The sequence below is a fragment of the Cavia porcellus genome, unplaced genomic scaffold (genome assembly GCF_034190915.1).
Source record: "Cavia porcellus strain 051 isolate PalLab524CR breed Dunkin Hartley unplaced genomic scaffold, mCavPor4.1 scaffold_1, whole genome shotgun sequence".
Taxonomy (NCBI): domain Eukaryota; kingdom Metazoa; phylum Chordata; class Mammalia; order Rodentia; family Caviidae; genus Cavia; species Cavia porcellus.
The window spans coordinates 32,438,699-32,461,366 of NW_026947484.1; the positions used below are offsets into that span (position 1 = coordinate 32,438,699).

The window sequence follows — 22,668 nt, forward strand, 5'->3', positions numbered from 1 at the left end:
CTGCTTCTCCCAGGCCCCCATCCCTGTTTTTTTTTTTTTTTTTTTTTAACCCTGGAATGAACCATAATTGCTTGTCTTTTACAGATGAAAGCTACTCTCCAACATATTGTCTTCTTAGGAGTATATCATAAAGTATCTCAAAATACCCTGTTCTTTGCAGTTTCCTGTTAATTGAATCCTTTAGGAGCCCGTAGCAGTGGTAAATTCAGAATGAGATTTTAATTACATATGGAAGCCTTTACTATTATTTTTCATGTTAAAGAAAGTAGGGTTTCCTCAAAAAGCATTTATCCTTTTTCCCCCTCCCCTTTTCTAATAGCAATGTCTTTTCAGAACTTTACAAGTGCCACTGCCATTTGTTTGGACCGTGGGTTTTCTCCTTGCTTTAAAAAAACCAAAAAAAAAAAAAAAAAACCCTCACATTTGAAACTAATGAATTCAGCCTGCACTCCTCCTTGGAAGCCCCTATACAGATGGAGTTTCATTAACTGTTTGAATGTCTGTATCAGTAACTGCTCAAGAGAAACAATTCCTGCCCACATGGATAATTAAGAGAACACTTCACAGAAAAAGACCATCTCTGACAGTAACTACCTGGCTCTTGCGTAGCAAATGTGTCAGCTATAATTTCCTCTGCCTGTGCCAGCCTTTCCTCAGGAGCAGCCACAAAGCTTCTCTTTGTATGGACTGAGCGACTGTAACTGCTTCCCTATGATTGCTGCAGCCCACTAGGTTTTGCATAAGTCCTTGGTAGTTTCAACTTAGGTTGACACAAGAATGAAACTAGCCTTGGATGCCACACTCAGTAATGCTATAGGAAACAGCCTTTCTCTCTGCCTCAAGGACACACTTTTCATCATTAATAATGGCCTGGTCTATCTTTTATTATTAGGCAAGGTTTAACTCAGTGTTTGGACTGAGTTCTCACATGGGGTTAACCCAGTCCACTTTTAAAAATTTCTCTCCTACAAATCCTGGTAGACCAAGTCTTTCTGTTGCCTTCCTGCCTTAACCACATGTGCAGTAGTAGCAGCTTTCACGTAGCTGTTGCTTTTTTTCCGAAAAGTAGTTGCATTTCTGAAGTGAGTGATTGCAGGACAGAATTCTGACTCTTCTAGTTAATTTGGTATTCTGTTGAAGTTTATAAAAAATGTTCTCTTAATAGGCCATACACCAAGGAAGATTTTTTACATCTTTTAAGGCAGATACATTAAATAGGTACAAGTTTATAATAGCTTTAAAAAGCTAAAAGAGTATTTCATAGCAGAGAAACAAAACAAAGATGGATCAACAATGTCAGTGAAAGTGTAAGTATCTTAAATAGGTGTGCTGTAGGAATGTATTCTTCAAGGAAAGAAGTTAAACCAGGAAGTGTCAACAAATGCTACCAGGACCCCAGCAAATTTCTTCCAGAAAATGATGAGCATGTCATTATCTTTATAATCAGTTTCAAAAGTATGTATCAATCTGTTTTATATCCTGGTCCAGAGAAGTAGTACATTGAAAAGGAAGCTACATAGAACTTTCTACATATCAAATATACATTTGCTTTTAAATTCATATTCAAGTATCCCATTAACCCATACATTTATAGAGTAGTTTGCTCCTAAAAATAGTTTTCTAGTGTAGCAATTAAGAAAAAAATAATGAAAGGAAAACGATGGATTGTGCATTGCAAAAGCTTTTGTTAAATGGCAGGTTTAATCAGTAAGAATGCAGAAGTCAGCCTTTAGATGGTGTACTTTAACAAATCTGATTGGATTCGGGTTTGCAAGTTCTGGTTGTGAATTCTGCACAAGTTGTGGGATGTGCAAAAACTGTAGCATCAACAGTTCATTTCAAAAGCTTACAGAAAGATAACACAAACCAAAAACTTTTTTCTGTGGAGTTTCAGCAACAGCTCTGCAAAGTTGATCAGAGAAGGAGAGTGTGTCTGTATGCTTGTGTGTCCTCGGGAAGTAAGAAATAAATGATATCCTAGATTTACAGAGAAAGGCTAGTTCCTTGGCCAGATAATATGAACAGGGTTGCAAATCAATTGATGGCTCCATGTGGTTGCCGGGGTCCTTGTCATTTTTCCATATGATCTGTTTTAGGAAAATGTATGGCCAGATATCCTCCCAAATGGGTTTGCTCAGATCAGAACCAACCCCAAGCTGTAAATAATGACCAGAATTTGGTAAATTTAGATCACCTTGTGCTGAAACAAGCAAAGAGTCAGGGAAGGACTTGTTCCAGGGCCCAAACTCAAATCTGAGTTTATTCAAGCAAAGGATAGCCATGGTGTCCAGAAGTAAACTGCCCCTTCTGCTGGAGGTTCCAACCTCCCCAGCAGCCTGAACAGATCTTTGGGTCAGAAATTAAACATTTCCTCAATTTAGAACTACAACCCTGGGACTAAAAATGTAATTCTACTTGTTATAATTTATTCTATTCTCTTCCGTGAACATATAGAAAGAACTTTAATGATTAATAATAAATTCATAGCATAAAGTCTGTTGGTATTACTGTAGTTTCACAGGAAAAGTGAAAGACAAGGAAAATGGTGGCTATTATCAGTGTAGCAGAGAAAATGAGTAAATACCCAAGTGTAGATAAATAAGATGTTCTCATCTTTCCTCAAATTGGGACAAAAGAGTATAGCAAAATCTGATTTTTATTCCTTTCTTTTAGCCTATAAGGGGAATCTTAAAGAAAAAGAAATCCATGGGAATAAATTCAAAGAATGCCTCAAGACAGACAAAGGGAATGCAAAATTAAATTCTTGGTATGAAAAGGAAGGCACAATGAAGCCTTCTAAAGGAGCTAACTTTGGAGAAAATTTCAATTTCACTATTTCTTTTCTCACTTGCTTATTTTTTTCCCCACAAATATGCTCAATGGAGAGCCTGAAAGCCTTTTTATTATTTCTTATTTCCTTTCCCTTTTTATTATGTGGTATATACTTTTGGAAAATTTTCCTTCCAATGTTGAAGCAGATCCTATTTGCTAGTTTTGTTTCTGACACCTAGTTGTGACCAGTAATACCTTCCATTCAATCCTTTCTTTCATCTGTTCAATTTCTCTTATTTGCTTCACCTCTCCTTTTCTTTACCTCCTCCTTACCTCTTATTAACACTTGCAGTTCCAGGTATGTTGTGATTTGACAAAGATACATTTCTTACTACTTTTTAAAATCTTTAACCTATATTTCTATATCAACTAAAGTTTCTATTCAGTTTTGTCTAGCTACATCAATGGAATCAGTCTTTTTAGCAATCAGAGAACTCATTAATTTATTATCTATCATATAATGTTTATATTTTGAGGGTATTATAAGATACTATTTTCATTAGGAGACTACACCACTGTATATTTCAGTCTAAGTATGGAATAATACCACCAATGGCTTTACATTATATTGGCTTGCAATGTCACTCACTTATGAGGGTCTCTACTGCTATATTTGGACATGATTTGAATGCAGCATGATGTCCTTTGTCAATTTTTTTCCAAGTTTTCCTTCTGAGGGAAGAAGACCATGGTATGTATTCCACTGAGTAGCATTTATGTAGAAGAACAGGTCAATATAGTGCCAAGTAGATGAGAGATGAACCAGCATTTAAAGTTGCCAGATAATTTCTTTTTCTTGAACTTCTAAACTTAATGATATTTGTATGCATTTATAATTTTTCCCCATAAATCCCCATCTTGTTCTGTCTGATTTTACTATATTCTATTCTGTTTGATAGTATCAAGTTTGAGGATATAGGCAACCACTTTGAAGGCAATAAGATTTACTATGATGCCCATTATGGTTTGACTATTATCTTCTTTTGAAGTCCTGTAAGGTCTTCAGTGTATGTTTTATTGGTCTTGTTCTGTACTGTTTTGATCAATTCTATTATACCTGATGATATAGGCAACTCTTCTTAAAAATAGCAAGAGGCACAATGGTAACCACTTTTGATCACCTGATATTCTATTTTTGCATCATGTACTATGCCCACCCTTCTGTTCTAACCGACTCTGTTTTGTTTAGTCACGTTACATTTTATTCTCTTCAAAAAAAAGTAATAAGAACTGTGGGAGCAAAAAAACCCAAAAAGTGTAATTGTTATTGTAAAAAAGAGAGGAAAAGAAGGTGGTCTAAGGGATATAACTGCATGTATGTTTGAGTGTGTAAGATGGAAAACCATATTACTGGGGCTGGGGATTTAGCTCAGTGGCATAAGTGCCTGCCTTGAAAGCAGGCAGTCATGAGTTCGATCCCTGGTACCAATAAAAATGAAAAAACCAAAAAAAAAAAAAAAAAGAAAACCATATTACCGAGCTTTTGTTGGATCATTAAATGGAACTGTCTGCAATCTCACTGTATGAATGTCCACTTTATATGCTTTAATTTTATAATTTGGACAACTGTTTCTAAGATGACAATGTGTAACCTATTAACTAGTGATTTCTTACTGTGTATTTTTTTTCTTGAAATTCTGTATTATTTGTACCCTGTTACTGCTTTGTTTTTTTTATTTCCTTTCTTTTTTCTCTTTAAATAAAAAAAGAAATTTCCCAATTTATGAATAAGAGTTATCTAATTTATAATGGCCTCCTTATTCTTGAATATTTGCTTTTTTGCTCTATTTTGTTTTGTATATTTATATTTTCATACTGTGTTTCTTTGATATACCTTTCAAAAGGAACACAATGTTCTTGGAAACCAGAGATTATGCTTGCTTCTGAGTGTGAAGATGTAAAACATTTCATTAATAATATAAAGTTAAAGAAATAAAATTCACACTTATTTACCAAAAATGAATTCTTGCTTTCCTTTGGAAAGGGATTTTAAGAACTCATAATTTGACTAAACATTCAGAATTTACACTGAAATATTCCCTGTGCATTAAGGAACTAATTGGAAAATTGATGAATATGGCGAGATATTTTGCCTGAATCAACAGTAGAATGTTTAGATTTTCTCTTTTCCACTTTAGAAATTAGGTGTACGGGGCTGGGGATTTAGCTCAGCGGCATAAGCACCTGCCTTGCAAGGAGGCAGTCGAGAGTTTGATCCCCGGTACCGATAAAAAGGAAAAAGACAAAAAAAAAAAAAATAATAATAATAATTAAAAAAAGAAATTAGGTGTAAGGAAAGCACTTTTTGTCTTTCTCTTCCATGAAAAGGTTCACTTTTAGTACAACATAGGCATACGTCTAAACTGTTTAAAAAATTTATAGAAGTAAAGCCTTGAGTGAATGAAAACTTAAAACTTAAGAAAAAATTTTTCAGATATATCTTACTGACAAACTGTTATTAGGTAACAATATATTTATTCATTACTTGAAACTTAAGGTTAGTAAGTAGACCAAATTTAAAATAAATAAAATAAATAATCTTATGAAAAAGCTATAATCAGAATTAAACTGATATGGGAAATGTCTAAGTAACCTTACAAATGTATAATATCTTAAAAATTATTTTGAAAATTATTCTGCTTTCCAAATTCAGAAAAGGCATGAATTTTACAGGTTTGTGTACATCTGAAAATCATGGAATATAGAATGAACTTTTACACTTTTATAGTAGCCACAAAATAAAAAAGAACCGAAGATTCAAAGCATTTGTTTGTATACCCCCCAAAAAACTTTTTTCATACGTGATTTCAAATGTGTAGTCTTCCAAAATTATTAGCAAGACAGTTATAGCAAATGATCTTTCTATAAGAAATGATCTTTGTTTTAGGAGCAGTTTCTTTAATTTTAGTATTCTGTTCCTTTATTTTTATAGTTGTCTCCTGTACAAAACTTTCATTTCTTCTGGTTGAACTCAAGCAATAATATTTTCACTTACACTGTGTTCTAGAAGAGATTTTTACTACAAATGAATTATAAAGTCCGTGAATTGTGACATAATTTTAATTTTTTTTTGTGAATGTGGAGGTATTGTACCAGTAAAAAGCAGCTTTCAGGATTGCTGAGATCACATTCTTTTAATAGACAACAGTAATTTTCTGTAACCGCTTTGTGTCTCTCAGTGTCAGCATAATAATTATGTGCTATCAGTTTTATGTCATTTCCTCTGGGATTCCCTGTGTAGTATATACCACTTTTAACTTTCACTTTATTCAACATGTTCTCTAATTGCCATATCAAAGGTTTACTTGAACTCCTTTTTAAGTGTAATGCATTTGACCATAAAATCATGCATTTGCAGTTGAGTATGCATTTACATCAAACTTACAGCTTTAAATTTCACTTGGAAGAAAAGACGCATGTTTCAGTGAAGGTTTTGAATGCAGATTTACTATAAAATAAGTGAGTAATAATGCCAGGTTATTTTGGAAAGTGTTCTTTTATGCAATCACTGCATTTAATACAATCACAAAATGGCTGCCCAACAGGTGGTCTTTTCAGAGTGTTAAGCCACAACAATCAGAACAAAAAGGACACCAGAATCTAATGTTCTTCAGAATTTAAAAAGCTGTTCACTTTCTTTTGTCAATTTTCAGATTTAGCCATGTTCATTATTGTTGAGCCTCAAATGCAGGACATTCTTTTTTGACATTTTGCCCTAAATAGACACTGACCGAGGCTGACTCTCCGACTAGCTATTTTGTCACATGCAAGCGGAAACTAGTCATGAACAATGAATATGCATTCTTGGTACTTAAATGGCCAAGGAACAGATCAGTTTTGACATGCTGCAAATCTGGCAAAGTCTGGGTTAACAAAAGTGTGTTTGACAAAAGATGAAGTTTCTTTTCCTGTATTTTCCCCAAAAGTAAGTATTTAATTATGTCTTAACACATTTTCTCCTTTTTCGCCTGCAGGATTATATACCCTGTGACAAGCTCATTCACTCTCTGAGGTTACAGTGTGGCATTATGGACTATACCATTCAAAAGCCGTCTTTGGGAAGAAACTATTCTTTTAACCATAATTATTCACTTTAGAGAAAAGGGTTAAAATCTATATCTCTCTATATATCTACATAATGTTTTTGCAATGTAACCATTACCCTGTAGTGCTAGCATTTTATAAGCTAAAGTTATTTAACTTTCTTTAAGGAACATATAAGAAAACTGAAAAATATGGCAACATATTTCCCTAAGTAAAAGGTCAGGGTGCATTAAATATGGAAGAGAAATGTTTCAAGGGGTTTGAATTTATAAACAGACAAATGAATAAAAGAAAGAAATAAAATAACTTTATGCTTAAATATAGGACTTAAAGCATATCTTAACTTGTGAAGCATTCTATCCATCATTGTAAAACCTATAACCTTTTATATGGAAACTTAAAAATATTAATATATACAAAGCACACATCATTTACATTTCTGTAAAGTTAAATTATCCTTCACTTAGGGAAAGAGTCTAGTAATAGGTATTTGTGAGAAGGGCATAAGTATAGATTTTATGATCTGAATAAATTGAGGTAACATATATATAATAAATTTCCATTCATTTTCAATAAATAAATAGGTGAAGTAGTTTTTGTCTGGGTGATATAACAGAGAGAACTAATAAAAATATCTTGTATTTAAATATTTTATTTAAAAATGGAACTTGCAAACATTACAAGCTCCTCCAGATTCAGCTGTACTACTTTTTGTCATGTGCAATACTGCTACTTAAAGAACACCAGAGTTGAGAGTGGGGAGCCTGTGGCACTGGGAATTCTAACTGGTATTCACAATCATCAAAAAAGATTGCATTATATATCGTAGTTTTTTTTTTTTTTTAAAAACCCTGCATTATTTATTATTATATCTAAATGCTTCATACATGGTAATGGGCGTACTAGATGTAGACCTTTCAATTTCTAAGACATTGAACTTTTAAAAAGTATCTTACTGTGATAGTTTTAACTTCTATTAGACTGTTCTAAACAACTTCAATTCTAAAGCTGTCTGGCTTAGAGTGTTTCAGCCTAATTACCAAAAATTTTGTTTTAAAAATAAATCCATTTTCCCATGTAAATTTGGGTAGGCCTCAAATAAAACTTGGTAGGAAAAGACCAGGAAAGTTATTATGGTCAGGCCAGGAAATGTCATATATTAGGCCTTTTAACATTTCTACTTATGCTCCTTTGTCCAGAACTCACCTTCAAGGATCTTAGATTGCAAAGGGGTCTGGAAAGTATAGTCTCCCTTATGCTCAAAGAAAGAAAATGATATTGAGAAGCTTTGAAAAAATCTCAAACAATGTGGTTTTTAGTAAATAATTAGAAGACATTTGCTTTTCTTCTGAAGTACTTAAGCATCCCTATCTTCAGCCACATGTGCATCTTAAATGTCATGATGAAATCTTCGGTCTGCACATTACATTGAACTGTTCACTAGCACTTGGGAAAAATTTTAATAACTTTCTAGCTTTTCCAAAGCATCTTAACTAATATGGGTGGAGTTTTAATTAGCTTGTGGTAGCATAAAGAAAGCTGTGTACTTCCACTTACCTAATAAACAGTGGCCCTTAACCTTGTTAGGATCCATCCAAGTATCACATCTAAGCATAGAATATAATGTAAATTAATATAGTAAAATCTCAGAAAGGAAAACTGAAAGATTCTATATAGATATTGTAGGATTTCAGTGGAGTTAATTATAATTCAAAGTAAGATTACAGAGGTGTGAATTTCAATAGAATATATTAGTAAAGTAATCAAAAAATCTGTTCATTGATTGATAAAAGTCAGAGCCAATGTCGTCAGTGAAATACTTGAGTAGAATATGGCTCTCTGGATTGTTGAATGTATATATTTATAAATTTTATTACCCTGTTCAGAAGTATGAAGAGTGGTATAAGTCTTCATTATGAATTTTAACATCAAGTGGCATCGGAGATGACCGCTCTTATTATACTCTTGGAGAGTTTACATTTATTGTAGAACTAGAAAATGATGCCATAGTTAATTTGGACAGCTAATCCAGCCACATGGATAGAAGCAATTCACCCATACTCATGAAACGGATTGGTAGTGAGAATCTATTTTGCTGCTGAGACTAAATAGATTTTTCATGACATTGTTATGCTAAGTTGAACATCACACCTTTTATGTTCTCTCCAATTGGCCTTGAATAAACATCAGTACAATAATAATCTAAATGGTTTGAAAGTGGTCGTGAACAGTTGCCCATCTGCTTTGGACAGAATTATGCAAAATCAATTACATGGACATAAAGGCCAAACAAATGTATGTGAATCAATAACAGAAATGAAATGGATGAACTCTCAGTTTTGTTCATCATATATAACCCCTTCAGTAACCAAAGATGGGTAAATTACACTCATTAACCTTGAAAAATTAGATGATTTGCACATAATAGTTTTGAAACAATGCCTTTCTATCCTGCTTCTGATAAGTATTCTGTCAATGACACAGCATAGTTTTATCAAAAATCTACATAGGCGATTGTTTTAATATGGTTTGTTTTTTCCTAGGGAGGTTATTTAATGAAATTAGCTTGTATTTATTTTCCATTCTGCAACTCCAACCGCAAATTCCAATTGCTCAGCTATGCTTAGGTAAAAGTGAACACTATTATAGTAGTGCAGGAAGTATACATTTTATTTTAAGAAATCAGTACTGAACTTATAGAAAACAATTTTCCTGAAAAAAAAAACAAAGGGAACTCTTAAATTTTCCACTGGGCATATTTAGGAAAGTCTCATCAAATTCTGTACTACTGCCATCAAAGAGTCATTAGTGAAGAAAACTTGCATGTTGGAATAAATGTGAGCAGAGTCTAAAATATTTTGCTTTTTCAGAGCGTGCTTTTAGAGCCCGAAGATAAGACTTCACGGGATAATAGTTTTAATCATGTATCTGTTTGGAAGATCATTGCTAGGAAGCCCGGAAGGACAAAGTTCTGACCCCAGTTGTTCCTTTCTTCAATTAAACAGTATGTTAACTATACCCTCCCTTGCCAAAGAAGCCTCCAATTTATAGAATTTAGGCTTAAAAGCCCAGTGGTCATCCTCTCAGAATAGCTACCACTTTTCCAAACCGACACAAGCCTATCTATGAAGAAGCAGGCTTTAGCAAGAAAGTACTGGGTTGACACAGAGAGAACGAACTGATTACTTGACTGGTTAAATTGGAATAGGTTATGCATCTTGATAACTGCACCTGGGATATCTCATGAGCTATCCCCAGCCTGGACAAAAGATTGAGTCTCTTCCTCCCTGTTCTGCAAATATACCATATAAAAAGACCACAAAAAGTGATTTTCTTTTCATCTTTGTTTTGTCACTGTTTTTCTTCATTTCACACTTTTATGAACTACTCATTAAGATGCTAGACCCTCTGTTAAGTGCTTTCCCACCCTTTATCTTCTTTGTTTTTTTTCTAAATTGAGATGTGATGTAAATTTAACATTTTCTAAGCCTGAAATTTTTTTCTTAATCTGATTGTTTGGTAAATCTAATTTCGATCTTTCAGTGTGTGTGCGTGCGTGTGTGCATGCGTGTGTGTGTATATTCTACCAGCACCTGCACAGATCTTAATTTCTTAATCACTCAGTTTAGTTGCTTACCATTGTTGTGTTTTCAAAGCCCTTCATGCATTAGAATTACCCCAGAGGACTTAAATTTGGCACTGGGGGAGTTAAAACACTTGAGGAGTAGTGTAAGTTCTTAATTAATACAGAAAGAAGAATCACTTATAATTTATTTTAAAATATCCAATGCTGATCCAAATAATATTTTGGAATAAATGGGTATGCAGTGAACAGTCTTCCATGGTTCCTCATTCACTGATTCTTCCTGCTGGTGTGAGGGCTGTTCAAAATAGCACTTCACTTTTTGGTTTATTTATTAAGATCCTGCACTCAACTATAAGAAATTAGCCTCCTAGAGGTGAATCACTTCCTACGCTGCAAAGGAGAAATCTTTTCCTATAGCACAGAAGAAAATCCTGCATACATTCCTGAACTGATAATAAAAAAAGATCAAATAGCTTTATTGCATAGCCCATTCCAAGTGTGAATAGGGCAGCCGGGTGTTTAAGTAATGTGCACTGAGTGTCTAAAAGGGTGATCTCGTTACTTCCCATTAGACAAAGGGTATGTCTGAGATGGGAGCATGATGGATTTTACTTTGTGAACTTTTAAACTCAAAGCTCTTTGATAATTGATAAATGGAATACCTCAAAGAAAAGTGTTCTCCGCATGTAAGATATTCTGAACGATAATAGCATAACTGCACGGAAAGAGACAATGGGAGAGCTCTAGCCAAGCCCTGTGTCAGATATGCTAAAACCACCCTGCTGCAAATCAAACTCATTGCTTTCATTATCTGCAAAATGCCTGGGCAGGAGAAATGTTTCTTTTCTCTTGTGTGTTTTCATTGGGTGTACTAGAAGCTGGTTTGTTAAATCTGAATTTTCAAAGACTTCCTCCTTTCATTTCCAGGTATCTAATGCCAGTTAGACAAAAAGCCCATTTCTCATAAAGGCCATCCAAGGCCATTCGAGGGACAAAGATTTATTAACTTACAATTGAACTGCGTGCCTGAGTGTTGCTGTGCACAACCCTAGAACAGGCCAGATTGGGGCTAAGAGAATTACAAGTTTTGGTCATGTCTCTCTCTCCCTCATGTTCCACCTTTTTCTCTGCTACCTTGTAAGTAATAAGTAGAGATGTGCATGTGTAAACACACACACACACACACACACACACACACACACACACATACACAATCAGTTCATACCTAGAAAACCTCACACATGGTGTACATTATGTCATATGGAAAGGGTGTATATATATATATATATATATATATATATATATTTATATATAACTTTCACTCTACTAACACTTCACTCAGTAATGCATTTTGCCAATAACAATTTTGTTAAATAATATCCGTTTGGGGGCTAAACCCTAATTTCTACCTCTCATGACACTTCGACAATTATACAAGAAGCACTGAGTAAGCCCTGACTGTGTATACAGGTAGGATGGCAATGTAGCCCCATCCTCTTTACCTAAATGGATTTGCCTGCTTCCTGTCTAGCTGATTTTATTGTTAAGGCAGGTTACCCTAGGTCAACATTCCCCTCCCCCAACATCCTGCCTGTCAAAGCTCAGCATTCCCTGAAGTTTGGGGTAGCTGATTGACCAGCTGAGTGGAGTGAATTATTCAGCTGTGCATATGGTGGGTAGGGTAATGACTCAGTCATGTATAGTAATCTAAGATCTCTACCAGGAAGGAAGGAGGCTGGTTTTAGAAAGAGGCTTCTGTGATCAATAGATCACTAGTTGGTGTGTGACCATTGACTGCCTAGCTACCCCATTATCCTGTATTTTGAAAAGTACACAAAGTCAGAGTAACTGAATCTCCTTCCAAAGAGTCTATATTCTAGAGTTTGGAATACAAACCTAAGTGAAAGTTTCTTTGGGGGAGTGGAAACCTGCTGTTTCCTGTAGTAAAAAGTATTACCCTGCCAGGTGACCAAGGCTGCAGGTGAGCTGGCCGTCAGAAGATTTGGAATACTGATGGAATCTAGCCAGCTAACATTGAATATCAGAGTATGTGAGAGAACTTGAATTAAGTAAGTTAACATGTGGGATTTTTTTCTATATTATTTCATCTTTAATATTAGCAAGAAGTCCATCCCTTGGTTTCTGTGGTTTAATAGAAACTATGTTGTGGTTGTACTTGGGATGTGCTAAAATAGTCAAAGCTGACCATCTCTGGGTCTCTTCATTTGAGAAGAAGTCAGTTGGGTTTTTGCTCTTCTCAAGAGGGTAATTCCTCATAATTTTATTTGCCAATTCTCCCTTTTGCCTAGCTGGTCATTTTTTCTCCTTTATTCTGTTTTTATGCAAGGCACCTCAGCCTTTTCCTTGCTTACCTGCTGCTTCATTACAGATGAATTTGCCATTTATTGTAAGAGGCAAGAATTTGGATCTCAGAGGGCAAAGTCAGGGTAATCAGCCCTGTCTTTTACAGATGATAAACTCACCCTTTTGAGTCTCAAGTCACTTATCTGCAAATAGGGATAACAAACAATAACCTGTTTATCTATTGCAAGGATTAAGTAAGGTAATGCATGAGAAGTCCTTCATAATTTGTTTGTTGTGATTATTCAAAATTATTAGTTCCAGCTGGCTTTTTATTCCTTTTTATAAGTTTTTCTCATGCTTACTCATTAGTAAAAAGTCACATAACTGAATAAAATTTCAGATACTTACCATACAGATTATTATTTTAGAAACTACATAGCGAATTTAAAAATAGGTTCACTGTATTTATTGAAAGGTACACTTTCTGAAATTTTTGCTTTGAGTCTCAGAGGTTGATGGTAAGACCATGTTTGTAGCAATAACTTCAGACATGTACCAAGTCATAATAATCTGTTTTCTAGATTGTAGCCAGAAACCAGTGATTTTTCTAATTGCAGAGCTGATGGGGTTACCCCTGTTATCCTCACACTGAGCCTTTAGCCCAATTTGCAAAGCCTCTTGGACCTAGATCCTTCCTCTCTCAAGCATCCTTCCTCTCTCTGCAATCCTGCTAAACAATGGCAGTATGTTAGATGGTTAGATGGTTAGAGATGGTTAGATTTTCTGTAGCTTTCACTGAACAATAGCATTCAAACAAATTGTCTTTTTGCTGCTGCCGAAAAATGTATTAATATTAAATCATATATATGTATTTGGCTGTTAAAGAAATTGAAAAATTCAATTAACATGTTTAGATTTTTAGGCCCCAGGATTTAGTTCAGTGGCATAAGCATCTGCCTGGTAAACATGAGGTCGTGAGTTCAATCCCTGGTACCACCAAAAAAAAAAAAAAGTTTAGATTTTAAAAAAAATGTAGTTTTAGCTCCCTTGTTGAAATTCTCTAGTTTGTCAGCTATGTATATCATGTATTTTTTGAAAGACACATGTCTAGAGTTTATAGCATATGCTGAGCTTTGAATGAAAATCAATTACATTAACCTATGTGCATATGTAAGGCACCTCAGCCTCTTCCTTGCTTACCTGCAAGGAATGTAAAAATAGGAAAAATAGAGAGGTAGAAGTACTTACATTTCCCCAATATTTCCTAAAAAAACCCAGTTTGTCAAAACAGTGGACAAGAAATATGCTGAAAAATAAAGTTCTTTAATCACAAATTATATTGTTTTTATGCTATCATTGCTCCCAGGAAGATGATTTAGGGGAGGAGGGAGACAGATAATAAACCCAGTGTGTGGGTATTTGCAAGAAGCTGAATAGTAGGAGGAAAAGTAAATTAAACAGGTGAGAGGAAACTGGAACCTGAGAGTGAGGAGGGAAGGCAGGATGTACCTAGGCCTGGGTAGAATCCTTGTGGATCCACCAGACTTAGAAAAGGCAAAGCCCAAATAAAGGACACCCAGTTAAATGTGAATCTCAGATGAACAACTAACACTAAAATGTTACTGAAATTCACAAACAATTGGTGCCTAGTATTTTATCTGGTAACTACTCAATTGAAAGTATGATTTGAGCCAAGGCATACCTGAGATGGACTGGGAATCTAGGCTGGCAAGTGGGAGGTTTCCTGGGGGTGAGGCCTTGGTGGGGGGGGGGTGCTGTTGAAGAAGGCAGGGGATGCGGGCATAGACAGATCAGGCAGGTTCCTATAGGCCTTTGGAAGGACTTTATTTATTTATTTCTTGAGTAAACTGAGAAGCCATTGTAGGATTTTCAGCAAAGAAGTGACGTGAACTGGTTTCCGATTATAAAGGATCACTCTGACTGCTGTGTTGAAAATAGAGTAAACTGGCAAGGGCAGAAGAAGGGAGCCCTAGGAGTGTTTTGCAGCTACCAAGAGGATTAGGATGACATGGTTTGAACTAGAGTGAAAGCAGTGAGAACTGGTTAGGTTTCAAATATATTTGGAAAGTAGAGACAACAGCATTTTCTGACAAAATTGAGTGCAGAATATGAAAGATAGGAGTTAAAGATGGTCCCAGGGTCTTTTGACCTAAGAGCTTGCAAAGGAAGAGTACTGCCTGTCATTAAGATGGGAAAGGTAAGGGGCTGGGGATTTAGTTTGGCGGCATAAGCACCTGCCTTGTAAGCAGGCGGTCCTGAGTTCGATCCCTGGTACTGATAAAAACAAAAAAGACAAAAAAAAAAAAAAAAAAAAAAAAAAAAAAAAAAAAAAAAAAAAAAAAAAAAAAAAGATGGGAAAGGTGACCAGAGGAAGAGGTCAGGAATTTAGTTTTAGAAGTGCTGAGTTTGATTCAAGACACGGACGGAAGGGAAGATTTTGGGTGAGCGGCTGGCTAGAGTTTGGTCTGAGCAAATGCACATTTTGTGTTCTCTGTAATCTTTACTTAAATCTGTGTTACCAAAGGGAATGGCTGGTCATAGTTCTCATAAGGAGATTTTTGCTGCTCACTTCTAGTGGTTAGAAAATATCCCTTTTGTTGAATCTGTTGCTTTACCATCCATCAGTTCTGAAAAGTAGGGGTAAAGTTTAATAGGTTTAAACATGTTTTTGCTTTTCTTCCTCTGGAAATCTTGAAAATGGAATCATTTTTCCCTTTTACACAAGGCTCCTTCTAGTGATATTTTTCTCCAACTTGTCATTGAGTGTTCAGTTCTAGGTAATCTTGTTCTTCTTTTTGACTTTTGGCCCTTTCAGAATCTTTTTCAATACTGTTCAAATGAGATTTAAAGTCACACAAGTGTCCAGGCCAAGGTTTGGTTGCTGAGTTTAGATGGGGAGTTAAAGTTTCATGATTGGGTTAGGCTAATTCAGCTCAGTTAAAATGCCAGGCTTCCATGTGCCAAATTTTTCTATTTATAACTGAAAAATAAATACAAACAAATAAAGCGAAGGACAATTGTGCAAAACTCAAGGTTAAACACACATTGATATAAATGGGAAAATAAAAATCTTAGTCAAGTAAATTGATTGACTGATTTTGTTTTTCATGTTTTCACCTGAATATACTAGCAATTTCTAATAAGAGAAGATTACAGGAAAAAATAAAGGAAAAGGAATGAAAGAGGAGCATGTTAAAATAGTTTAAAATAAAAAGGTTCCTAAATTTTGGGAACTGCAAAGGTGGAGCTAGCTTAGAGAAGGTAAAACCTAAAAGATATTATATTCAGATTTTGAGAGATTCTATTTTTAGTTTTAATAGGCCTTTATAATGTCAAACAAATTTTAAATGTGCAACTTTATTAAATTGGATTAGGAATAAAATAATTGGATTACTAAACACTGGATTAAGAATAAAGTAATTTTTTAAGAAGTCTGATTCTTTAAATACTAGGACATATGAAACCTTGGGGAGATATTTTAACTTTTGACATATTGCATTTCTTACATGTAAAAAATAAGGAATGTAGACAGCTTTAAACCTGTTCCCAGAGTAAGAATTGAGATGTAGTTTAAGTGTGTGAAAGCACTTTGAAAATGTAAAATACTCTTCAAATCCAAGGGATTATTTTTCTCTTGTCAATATTATCATTTAATCCAAGAATTCCTTCTATTCTAATCACTGGCATAAAACCCAAAATTAGATTCACTGGCAAAATATAAAAGAGTAAGCTTCCCATTTCTTGAGGGAAAAGATTATTCTTTTGGTAATAGTGTTTCTGTGAACAAGGGTTGGCTATTGATACCTAATTTCTTTTATTCTTACCAGTTGAAGTTTCAACTTTTGGAATTATTTTGGTGAGAGTAAGAACCTATCAGGAAGATTTGTAGTTGATGAAGAAATGGGTACCTCCCCGTGAGGTGGAAATGTGTAACATAAAATCAGATGATCCAATTATTTAACAGAAATTTTAATTTCCCATTCATATCAGTGTCTCTGTACCCTGGAGCTTTACACAATGCCTGTCCTTTACTTGCTTTGTTTACATTTATTTTTTCAGCTACACATAGGGAATATTTGGCATGTGGGACCTTGAAATTTTAATTGAACATAATTAGTCTCAACCAATCATGGAAGTTTAATTCCTCATGCTAGTGATTGGTTTATAAAAGAACATGTGCTACAGTTCTGGCCATCTCCCTCTAGGGAGATATATGATGCACTGATTCTTCTGCTGCTCTTTAGTCCTTTATGTGGATGTGACACATGGAAGTGTGACAGCCACTTTGCCATCTTAAAGTAGCTGAAAGTTGACAGCAGAAATATAGGAAGAACCTTGGTCCTCAGTGATTTTGTTACTGGGCTAGTGAATTGATCAACTTGGAATTCTTCATACGTGTATTAATAAACCTTATTGTTCAAGCCAATTGAATAATATTCTGTGATTTGCATTCAAAGCTGAATACCAGATATACAACTCTAATTTTGTTTAGCTTTTGGGGTTAATTTTATTTACGTGTTCTTTTGAACATGAAAACTATGCTTCTTGAGCATTTCCAGATTCTTCTATCTCTCTTTAAAAGAACCAACTGCGCCTGTTTTCAGTACCAAAGAGGAGAAACACTAGTGAAGGATTAAAAGAGCAGAAGTTTCATGTTTTATGCATCTGTTTACTGGAGTCACCTTATCAGAGACTTCACTTTCCGTGCTTTCAGTTACTCATAGCTAATCACAGCCCAAATATATTAAATAGAAGATTCGACAAATAAACTATTCCCGGCTTTCTATTACACTCCATTCTGAATAGGGTGATGAAATAGCAAACTGTCTGCTCCTGCTTCCTTTGTGCAGTGTATCTACATTGTATGTGCTACCTGCCTTTTGTTTTGCAGATTAACTATTGTGTTCATTACCTTACACAGTAGCTTAACTTTACACCACAATGCATGTCACTCTACTTTCAGATGTACATCAACACAAGAGTGAGTACAATATAGCAAGATATTTTGAGAGACCACATTCATGTTTATTATAGTATATTGTTGTAACTGTTCTATTTTATTGTAAATCTCCTACTATGCCTAATTTATGAATGAAATTTTATTATAGCTATGTCTATATAGGAAAAACAGTATAATATATATAGGGTTTCATACTACCTAAGGTTTTAGGCATCCACTAGGGGTCTTATAACTGTACCCTGTGGATAAGGGATGTAACTATATTCCTTGCTCTAGCACAGTGGTTGTTGTATTATTCAAAATCTGTTGAATGAATAAATTTCCATAATCTCCTTTTAAAAATCATAATAGTACTTTAGGCTGTTAGCCTCAGGCAAGAGACTGAGGTTCACAAAATGCTCTTTTAATTCCTGTTCCCCAGATTTTGACTTATAAAGGTGAGAAGCCATGACCTTTCAATAAGTCATATTTTTTCTTCACATTTTATTAATTAGTATGAGAGTTCATTTACTGCTTTCTATTGAGACAGAAAAATGAGATCAAGATTCTGAGCGCAAGGGGGAAAAACAGTGAATAGCTGATATTTAATTGTTTATCTCATGAAGACTGGAGTTCTTCAGCAACATAGTGACTTTCCAAATATTATTCCAGGCCTAAATACTTAAATCAACTGAGATGATATAGCAAAAAACCAAACCAAACCAAAATTAAAAAACCCCAAAATGAAACAAAACAAAAACAAACACACACCCACACAAATAGAACTAAGATAGTTTTAAAAAGTGGGCATACATTTTATGTTTGGTTACAAGTTTTTATCTTCCACTTAATAGGTCTGGTTTTCTCTCATAAATTTGTGAACCCACAATCCTCTTTAAAATTACATTTTAGTAAATCTGTGCGGTAACTCATTTACCAAGGTTGGAAGATAAGTGCTTGGAAAGCTACCCATTGCAGAGTTACCACATATGAGTACAAATGGAAACAATTTTGGAATAAAATCTAGTTTATCCATAATTTGTAATATTAAATGGCAACAAAATGGGTAATCTACATAAATCAAAATGGCTAAAAACAGAAAACTGTCCAGTGAAAAGTTGCAAGTTTCAAATATGTTTGTCTATACTTTTCTCTATATTTAAAATAGTTCATATTTTAAAAATGGGTTCACAATTTCATCATCCTAGAATGGCAAACATTTATTAACCCTATTTCATAGCATAAAATCACATCACTATTAAAATTTTTAATTTTAAGATAGCTTGGAAAGACCTTTTATTTTCTAGTGATTTATAGTGTTGTAAAGACCGTCTTAGAAAGGCCATTTAAAGACAAAAAAGTACTACTTCTCATAAATTGGATTTTGCAGACAGTGCTGTGCTTACCAAAAGCTGCAAGTTTTAAGAATAAGAACATTTGAAGCATTTTTATCCTACAAGGATGGATTGTTTTTGAAAGTGCTCCTACTTGAAATTTAATGTTAGATATATGGATTTTTACAAAGATCTTGAGATTTGAAAAATACATTTTAACCGTCAACATACCAGAGTAGTTATCATTTATATCTAGGTCTAATGAATCTTGAAATTAAATGTATATCTTAAGCCATTTTAAGAATAATTTACAGACATAAAAAATTTAAAGTATTAGAAATTTTAGTAAGAATTTCAAAATAGTGAACAAATTTTTATTTCGTATTTTCTTAGTTTTGAAAGTATGTTTACTCAAAATGGTAATGATGGTTGAATGTAACTATCTGTTAGCCACTTACATTAATAAACCTGGAATATAGCCAATTTGTAAATAGTGATTCCTGATTCCAAATACATTTCTACTAGGTTGTAATTTATTATGTCTCTTGGATCTTCTTATATTCATATTGACAAAATGTAATACTTTAAAAAACTCTCATGACAAGATTTTGTTGAAGGGTGGTAATTATTGCAATACATTTCGATTTTTAGATTTATCAACACCAATTAAACTGATTAGCCCACTGATTTTTTTCATTTCTACATCATTTAATACCTTTCATTCACCTTTGTGAACATGATTGTCTTTAATATTTTTCAGCTTAGAAACTATATAAAATAAATTTGATGGGGGAGCATCATAAAAGCTTAAAGAGAATTTTACCATCAGTTAGCAAAATAAGATGATTCAGGTCATTATCATAAAATATTACACAGTTAAGCCCTTCCTATTGAGTGCTTGGATGAAAATACCATATTTCTTTGTTGTTGTCTATGGAAATATATGGTCACTCATTCCTCAGTATGTGAATGCTTATCTAGAATATGCATCTTAAGACTCAAGGTTTGAGTTTTGCTTACAAGATAATTCCCAGGCTTCGTCAATAGGATCTAGAGTACTGCCCTTTGTCTCTTTGCATCACCTCAGAATCTTTTAATGATGAATGGAAGTTCCTATTTTCTTCTAGTCCTTGCCATTAAAAGCAAAAGCTAAAAAAAAAAAAAAAAAAAACAATTACACTCAATATTCCTTGAAAGCTAGTAGGGAAAAAAAGACTCTAAAAATAGTGTTTGTCCAAAATCTGCATATCTCCTTGAAATAATTCATACAATAATTCTTGAAACAATAATACTTTTGGCTATATGAAAACCAAAGGGTGATGTACTAGTGATAATTTATTTTGTTGTATTACCCTTTTAAGAGATTCATTGTTCCACTTTCTTAGTCTTTGTTTTTGCATAGCTGGAAATAATTGCTTAGAAATGATAAAATTACAAGATGTTTCAAAAAGCATACATTACTAAGATTTCATGATACGATTTATAAGAGTCTAAGGAATCCACTGGAAATGACGAACAGTTTTATTCATTTTTAAAAAGTGTGTTTTCAGGCTAGGGATGTAGCTCAGTGGTAGAGTACTTCCCCAGTGGGCATTAAGGCCTTGGATTCAATCTTGAGCTCTGAAAAAAAGGTAAACTTTTTCTTTGTCCTTTGAAAGGTATCTATGACCAAAAGTTGTAAAATATTAGAACTGCTCAAAAAGAAATCCCAAAATGAAATCATTTCCCACAGATGTGAACACTATCCCTAGGATCATAAAACATTTTTGATTAATCATTGAAAAAAAATTTCTTAGAAGTTGCAAATTTTATAAAGGCCAACTGCATGTTAATCAATCTAAATCACAGAGGCGGATTCCTAGCCCACGTTCTTTGTTGGAAGTGTCCTTTACCACATAAAGGAGTAGCCGCATATAGCACTTCTGTTCTTGAAGACCTTACCAGGCAAGTCAGAGGTAACTGTTTTAGAGTGGACAGTTGGCCCACATTAAGAATTTTAATTGTTTTCCTAGATTTTAAATCATAAAGAAAACAATGGACACTAGAGCCAAAGAGGTAAGACAGAATCAGCAACAAAATGAGCCCACAGCCATGAGTAGGCCTAACCTGTACAGAAACCAGAAAGATATTTCATAGAGAATTCTTTTCTGCTGAGACTGAAAAAGACCAGGTTGGGATGTTATTCATGAATCTGGAAAAACTTCAGGAGCATAGTGACTGAGAGTACCCCACAATAGCCAGAATAGCTCAGGGAGCCCAGCTGTTTCCGCAAGATAAAATGTCACCCAGTCCCTTGCAAAACACTTTTACAGACTGGAATGTAACCTGTGGAGGGGAGGGGTTCGCAGGGACAGTCTGGGGAAGACGTGCTTTCCTGTCCCAATAACTAAGCTTCTTTTCAATCACTTGTCCTATTTTCTCTTGAGGACAAGGCCATTAGGAAGAGACAATGGGGAAACGAAGAGCTAAATAACAGAAATCCTAAAGGAAGTCATTAGGAAGTCTGGTGATTAAGGGAGCAAATTTATCTCACAAAAATGCCTGTCATTATCTTTCAATCAGTCATGCACTTGAGAAAGACAATATTGAAAGCCCACTGAAGTTCTTGGAGTAGTTATCACCAGAGGAACCTTACTCTTGACCAAGTACCTGTGCCAACTCACATCAACATATATTGCTCCTCTCTTCTGTAGGCTCCAGACTCAAGTGGTAAAGAAAAGAAATACTAGCACCAGCCAATACTTAATGAAGAGGACTTCCCTTCCTGTTGTTCCTTAAAACAATGGAAAGAAAACTTTCCTAATGGGCAGACCCTAGGACTCTCAGACATAACTAAGGAATCTTTACTACTGCCACAGTAGCAAAGTTTGCAACTGACTCATGGTATTTAGTGGTCTGGACTAGTGATCTGTATGTTTTCCAGGCTTTTTTCCCCCCTACATCTAAATTAATTTCCTTTTCTAAATGATAGTTTTTAATGCTATCTTCCCTACTATTCTGGTGGTTACGTTGGTAGTAAAATATGTCAGTGAAGTTGGAAGATGTCATTCTGGTAGTATCAAATGGATCAGATAGAAACTAGAGAGCTGGCATTTGTAGCTATACCTATAAGGTTGGATCATATTAGGGAATATTTTGAAAGATGAATTTGTTCTACAGAGATAAAATATAGTGGAATCAACATAGCCTGTGTATACTTTTTGGGAATGATTCCAAACCTCCCATACATTTACCTGGTGACAATATTTTCAAGGTTCCAACAGTTGTACCACAAGCTTTTGTGTACACTGCAAGTTCATATGGACAAGACCTGCCCGCAGCATCCTACCACAACTGGTTGAGATGCCTCATCAGCCTCAGATTTGAACTCTGAAGATTTTGGAGGAAGAGATATAAGAGGTAAGCAGAGCTTATCTGGGTTGTGAGGTTCTACAGAGTTGAGTTACAGTTTTGCACCAAGGATAGTCAAAGTCCGAACTGGGGCTATGGAAATGGGAGTAACATGTCTCCCTATGTGGGGAAGTGGCAATGAAGAGAAACCAGTTCAAAGAATACTGTATATGCATATATTACCAGTAACAGAAAGAGAACATGCAAGAGAGAGAAGC

At 34.6% G+C, this 22,668-nt stretch overlaps 1 protein-coding gene across 2 annotated transcripts in view; it reads right to left on the bottom strand.

Annotated features, from left to right (window-relative positions):
* Positions 1-22,668, bottom strand: part of Mbip (MAP3K12 binding inhibitory protein 1) — a 69,680-nt gene that overhangs the window by 23,663 nt on the left and 23,349 nt on the right. The window contains exon 9 of one of the 2 annotated variants that reach the window (XR_010046719.1): positions 20,081-20,209. Coding sequence is in view for 1 of the 2 variants with exons in the window: in XM_063246675.1 (XP_063102745.1) it covers positions 20,174-20,209 (36 nt within the window). In the remaining variant the exon portion in view is untranslated. Of the gene's footprint in view, positions 1-18,292; positions 20,210-22,668 lie in introns of those variants that run through there. The other variant, XM_063246675.1, reaches the window with a different exon arrangement.